At 36.0% G+C, this 6655-nt stretch overlaps 1 protein-coding gene across 1 annotated transcript in view; it reads right to left on the bottom strand.

The window, feature by feature from the left end:
• The window catches only part of LOC117172865 (neurobeachin-like), an 825867-nt gene that overhangs the window by 7516 nt on the left and 811696 nt on the right, over nucleotides 1-6655 (bottom strand). The window contains exons 35-36 of the mRNA XM_033361129.1: nucleotides 5938-6212; nucleotides 2462-2598 (exon numbers count right to left, since the gene is read on the bottom strand). Coding sequence (XP_033217020.1) covers nucleotides 2462-2598; nucleotides 5938-6212 — 412 coding nt within the window. The remainder of the gene's footprint in view (nucleotides 1-2461; nucleotides 2599-5937; nucleotides 6213-6655) is intronic.

Below are 6655 nucleotides of genomic sequence, written 5' to 3'. Positions count from 1 at the left end.
AAACCTGCAGATCGAAAGTACAAGGTCACTCATGTATTTTACATGGACGATCTTAAGATCTATGCTAAAAACAGAGAGAAACTGCATCTAGCTCTGGGGATTATCGTACGATATACTAAGGAAATTGGAATGGAATTTGGTTAGACAAATACGCCAAGGTTTATTTGAAGCGGGGAAAACTTAATGGCATCCCTGAAGATCCTGAGCTAGTTGATAGAAGCGCCATACGACACCTTTGCACTGGAGAAACTTATACATATCTGGGCGTGCTACAGAGCCGCATTCAGGATGTGACATCTATAAAGGATACTCTCCGAAGCAGATACAAACGTCCCATCCGACAGATTTGCTCTTCCGAACTGTCGGCGAGGAACAAAGTATCTGCAACGAACATGCTTGCCGTCCCGGTACTACTCTATTCATTTGGAGTAGTTCCATGGACAAAGAACGAGCTCAAATCTCTTGATATCGGGACAAAAAAGGTTATGCACATGAACAAAAGCATGCATCTTAAGTCTTCCATTCCGCGACTGTACATCTCACGCCGTCAAGGGGGTGGCAGAATATTGAGTCTTGAATGTCTTCACAACAGGATTATTCTGGAAACAGCACATAAAGTTGCAAATGGAAGAGACCCTCTTCTTAAAATGGTCAGGAATCACGAGGAAGTAGGCAAAGGAGCATTTCTGTAAAAAGCAGCGGAGGAGGCTGCTGAAACACTCGGACTTGACTTCAGTATTAAGAGTGAGCAAAATGCATCAAATCTTATCTATCTCGAGTACTCACTCCTGAAAGCCCGGATTAAGAAAGCACAAGAGAAAAACTTTCTTGAACAGCTCCTCGATAAGTGGATGCAAAGTATCTTCCACAGAAATGTGAAGGATCAGTCAATGTCTTGTGAGCTAACGTTTGCTTTCCTTAAATCGCCCGGATTGAAGTCTGGTACAGAGGGTTTCATTTTTTCATGCCAAGACCGTGTCATTTCCACCTTAACATACCGTCGCCACATATTGAGCCAAGATATTCCCGATGATAGCTGCAGAGCATGCCATGCACACCCCGAGCATTTAGCTCACATACTATCTAGTTGTCCAACTCACGCGGGAACGACCTACATTCAAAGGCACAATGCGGCACTGAGAGTGCCTTATTACCATCTCTGTCACTCCTACGGCATTCACCTTAATACCGCTCCTCTAAATGCTCCTAGGGAATTTGAGTCAATTGTCGAGAATGGGAAGTGCCGCATATACTAGAACTTTATATTCTCGACAATTGTTTCTGTTGCTCACTCGAGGCCTGACATGATTATTCTTGACTTCGAGAAGCGAACCATTTTCGTTATCGAATTTTCGGCACCAGCTGACAAAAACATCATAGCCAAGGGGAATGAAAAAAAAGAGGTATCGAGACCTTATAAGGGAGTTGCAACGATTTTACCCGGAATATTCTGTTAAACTGATCGTCCTTATCATCGGCGATCTTGGAGGTGCCAAGCTTTCACTTGCTAATGACATAAAAAGCATCCCTGCGTGTCGACAATATGCTAGAACACTTGCGGGAAAAATGCAGAAGGCGGGTGTCCTTGGGTCGCTCCGTGTTCTTAGAGGGCACGAGGCTTTTGCTGGATCGTCGTATTGATTCCTTTACAGACTGTAACCACCTATCTCACGGTTGTGAGACGTGATTGTTGTATTAGAGACGTGTGCTCAGTCAGGGTTTGCTGTCTAAGAAATGATGCTGCAAACTTTTCTAAATGCGAAATGTACATTAAGTATTTAGAAAAAGTGGACTTTAGAAGAGCAAAGCCTAATTAACACGACAGCCGACAGCAACGAGACTTGCCAGTTGCAAGGACACATGCCAACTTTCCGCCGTTAAGGCGGCCTTCAAGTAATACCCCAAAGGTGCTTACAGCACAGCAGATTTCTGCGAACTATCCACTTAGCTCCACGAGCTGAACAACATTTGTAATCTAGGTAAGATGCTGAGATTAATTAGAAATTTAAAATCCGAATTATTATCCATTGAAAATGTGGCTATTTGGCTCTCAAATAACATAAAAGTCGTCTCAATATATAATTAACCCCAAAATAAATTAGACATACATGAATTAGATAAGATTTTTAAAGGTGGTAAAAAGTTTTGATGCTCGCGAACTAAACGTCAAAAGTGTAGCGTGGAATTGCCACAGGGGAAATACAAACAGTAAAATTTTACAAAATTATGCAGTTAAAAATTTGTTCACAATGTTAACTCATGTTAGTTTCACACGGTATCCTCACACTGGCGCTTTGCCAAGTACTGTTAACATAGGTCTAGCAAAAGATATAAACTGCAATATAGAGCTGAACGGTGTAGAAGACCTAGCTTCCGATCGCGCGCGCGCGTGTGTGTGTGCGTGATAAAAATGAAATAATTATAGAATAAATATAGAATATATTATCAAAAAGTGACTTACCTCACTGTCGATTTTCTTATATTCAACGTCGTCTTCATCCACCTCGAAGTACAATTCGGAAGATGTGATGGACATCACACCAGGTGCGACGATTCCAGGCGAGATAAGTTTGGCCTTCGTGGTGATATTTACTGGACCTAAAAAGTACGAATAAAAAAATAAATAATCGTTTTTAACATCGGTAAGATAACGGTAACGGTGGTGATGAAATTCTAATGTGGATTCATGTATGATTTTTTGCTAGAAACACGAATCTAAAGCTTTTAATCAATATCTCGAATATTTTACTAGAAGTGTCTTATCAAAGGCCCTTTGGTGTCTTCAAAGTGAAAAAAGTTAATGATACAAAAAATTTAAATCGCACATTAATATCTGTACTATATTAAAAAAGAAAATTGTTGATTTTACCATTGTTAGGTTCCCTCAGTGTTTTTTCTACAGTAATAAAAATTTTGTTTCAAATATTTGGGAAATGATAGCAAACATGCTAACGGAAGTCCCCGGACACTTTTTTTATGGCTTACTTCGAAAAAATTTAATTTTACTGAATTTGATTAATGCAAAATCCTGTTAAATAAAACAAGAATCCAACGACCAAATTAGGACCACAACGAACAAACATGTGGTTGGTTGCCTTCTCATTTTTCTTTCCTCTTTTTTATTTTTGTCCGAAAATTTTATTTTATTTTTTTTTAAATTACAATAGGATTTTGTGTTTTTGTTTGTTCTTTGTGATCCAAATTTGGTCGTTGGCTTCTTGTTTTATTTAACAGGATTTTGCCTCAATTTGATTATTGGACGTTAAATGGGATTTTTAATTTTGATTTAATTTAAATTTCTTAAAATTTAAATTGATTAATTCGTTTGGTACTTAGGAAATAGTATTGATTTTATCAGTGTTAGATCCCCTCAGCTTTTTTCCTACAATATTAAAGATTTATATTAATTATCCGGAGAATGATAGCTAACATGCTAACAGACGTCCCGGGACTCTTTTTTTGTGGGTTAATTCAAAAAATTGTAATTTTTCAAAATTTGTAATGTGTTTATTTTGAGGTTATGTGTGTTACAATTCTCTAAAATAATTATTCTTGAGTGCTACTGACAGCATCGTTACGACAGAGACCTACATTATCGGAATGAAAGAGAGCTGAGAAACTATCCTAACCTTAAAATAATGCACATGCATGAAAATTTTATTTAGCATGTAAGATTTTAATTACTCAACTTTTGATTTAAATGATAAGCTGTAAAAAATAAAATTCTACCTAAATATTTACTTTTGCTATGCCAATTAATGAAAATATTTTTATTTTTAAGTTTAATTAATTTTGTTTTTCAAAACTTGATTTCACTTTTTTTTATCGTACGTAACTTAATGTTTTATATAAAAACTGTCATCTATATATCAAAATATACATATCGAAAAAGGGTAAATCAAAATCTAATTTTTTATTGTAAAATTTCTCAAATTCTTCATTACAATATTAACTAAAATCGAAGAAATAAAAGAATCTATGGAAATCCAAATTGTTTAACATAAAATTTACCATTAAATATGAAACGAGTTGAGTTCGTAATAAAATCTATCGCTTTCAGAAACTCATTCGAATGGTATGTTTGATTTTGAGTTTATTCCAAAATTGGTTTTTGTTACTTTGAAAAGGGTATTGAATAACACCGAAACGTTAGTAGATTTAAAAAAAAATTTTTTGATGACAAAACAAACTAGTGAGATTAGAGAAAAAAGAAGGAAGGGAATTAATAGGTTTCCTTCCTTTTCTTTATTCTTTTTAGGGGTTTTTAGCCTCGGGGAAAAGCTTCAATTTTCGATCGGATGTACGTCCCGTCATCAATCCGTCGTGGTTTCTCCAATGAGCGGAAGTTAGGGGTGGGGAAGTGTGGGGTTGGGTTTAGGAGAAGCGATGACAACTTAGGAGTGGAGAGGTATAGAAAAAAGAGGGTTGCGAAAATAAGGTGAAATGTGACGAGGGGAGGTAGGAGAAATGAGGGGAGGGAAAATAGAGGACACAACGAAAAATGAGATGGGGAAATGATTTAAAGCGATAGAGGGCATAAAGGGAGAGTGAGGGTAGCGCGAATAGGCTGGTGTGGACTAATATCGGGACAAAAAGTCCTGAAACTTGGGAGGAAGTAACTCTATTTCAGTGAGTAGCTCTATTTCCTAAAGTCGCAAAACTGCCCGGAAAAACGAAAAAGATTCAAGTGAATTACTGGACTATTCATGAATGGAACCCAAATTTGGAAATTAAAAAATATAAAAATTATGTTCACCAGAATTGTTAATGTGCGAAAAAGTTATCACCGGCTTCAATAAAAATATTAAGACGAATCAAGACTTAAAAGAAAGTTTTCAGTATACTGATAATGCTCAGGCCAATAAAAAGTCGATAAAATTGTATATTTACCTGTAAATTGAGTTCGCATAATTTGTACCCTAATGAGCTATGCTAAAGTCTCTTGAGGCAATAGTGCAAAGAAAGAAAGTTTGAAAGGTGTCCATTGCGTGGCCGCTCCTGATCCCTCGAAGACTTGAAAAAAAGAGCCTGCTTTCGGGGTCTTCGCAAACCACAGGTGCGAACCCAATTGAAAGATAAATATACAATTTTATCGACTTTTTATTAGTCCGAGCTTCATCAGTATACTGAACGCTTTCTTTTAAGTCTTGATTCGTCTCAATATCTCTATTACAGCCGGAGAGAATTTTTTCTTACATTAACAATTCTGGTGACCACAATTTTTTATATTTTTTAATTTTCAAAATTGGGCTCTATTCACAAATAGAAAAGTAATTCACTTGAATTTTCTCCATTTTTCCAGACAGATTTGCGACTTTAGGAACAGATAAAAGTTAACTTTAAAAATATAGGCTTCATCAAAAGTAAGTTTCTCCACATTTGTTGTTCTTACAAAAACACAAAAATTTTCACCGAGATACGAGAAACCTCATTTAACAGTTAGAAATATTTCGAATTAGCTGTTAGCTCAGCGCGATTTTTTTCACTGAGATAGAGGTACTTTTTCCCAAGTGTCAGAAATTTTTGCCCCGATATTAGTAAGAGGTGTTCTGACTTGGGAATTAAGAAGAGGGGGAAGTAGAGGAGGAAGAAATTCGTGAAGAGCACGGTGACGAAGAGTGAAGTGATGGGATGGGAAATAGGGCGAGTTGGGGAGGAAAAGTATGAGAAGGAAGATTTGACCGATTTAATTTAAGTTTTAATAGGTTATGAAACCCTTTTTTTGGGGGCGACTAATTTGACTAATTTATTTTTATTTTTTTCTATTCGAGACATTTAAGAGTGTCTTATGCAAATGTTATTCTAGGGTTCTTTATTTTTTTAATTTCTAAGAATTTTCTATTTGAATTTTAATCTTGGACGTCAAAGAAGAATATAACTTTTTAAATTATTCTGACTTTAATTTCTTAAATTTTCATTCATAATGATTATTCCTACCAGCAAGGTCGTTATCCAAGTCTCTGTCATCGACTAAGAGTTCGTTGTCGTCCATAAGGTCTGGAGATTGCAACTGTTGCTGGTATGCACGCGAAGCTGCGAGGTGAGCGTGAAACTCTTCACGAGCTTGAAGAATAGCGTCCTCTGGTGCACCATGTTCTAAAGCGGCTTTCAATGTAGCCTCTGGATGACTTGAACCCAGAGGATTGTGAACGAAACGCCTTCTTCGACGAGTATCGTCCTCCCAAGTGTCCAATTTCCAGAATTCTGTCAACCTAAATTTTCAATTCATTAACATAAATCAAATAAAGTCAGCGCATTAGAATTTGTTTTTTACGTAGTAAACAGATACATATATATTTTATTTTAAAATAAAACATACTATTTTTATAAAAAAAGCAATGCTTTATTTTTTATTCAGTGTGTTCAGCAGGGTAATTAAAAAAACATTTACATTTACAAAACGACTGTATATGTTTAAAGCAAATTGAAGTATATTATTGATGCTACTTAAACAGCGTCAAAGCTTTAATAGGAAATATCTTAAATTAATAGAGATATAAGTGATTTTAAGTATAGACCTCTGAATTCCTCCCTATTTTCTCTCTAATTTGAGATTACAGTCTGTCAAGTTAAAGCGTGGGTGGCTTTACTCGCAGTCGGTAAGGTGTATCGACATGATTTTGGTGTAAAAATATTAAGAAGAGCTCCCTCTTTC

This window comes from Belonocnema kinseyi, chromosome 5 (genome assembly GCF_010883055.1).
Source record: "Belonocnema kinseyi isolate 2016_QV_RU_SX_M_011 chromosome 5, B_treatae_v1, whole genome shotgun sequence".
Lineage (NCBI taxonomy): Eukaryota > Metazoa > Arthropoda > Insecta > Hymenoptera > Cynipidae > Belonocnema > Belonocnema kinseyi.
The sequence above is the reverse complement of the archived record's forward strand: the minus strand, read 5'-3'. Positions and strand labels throughout refer to the sequence as shown.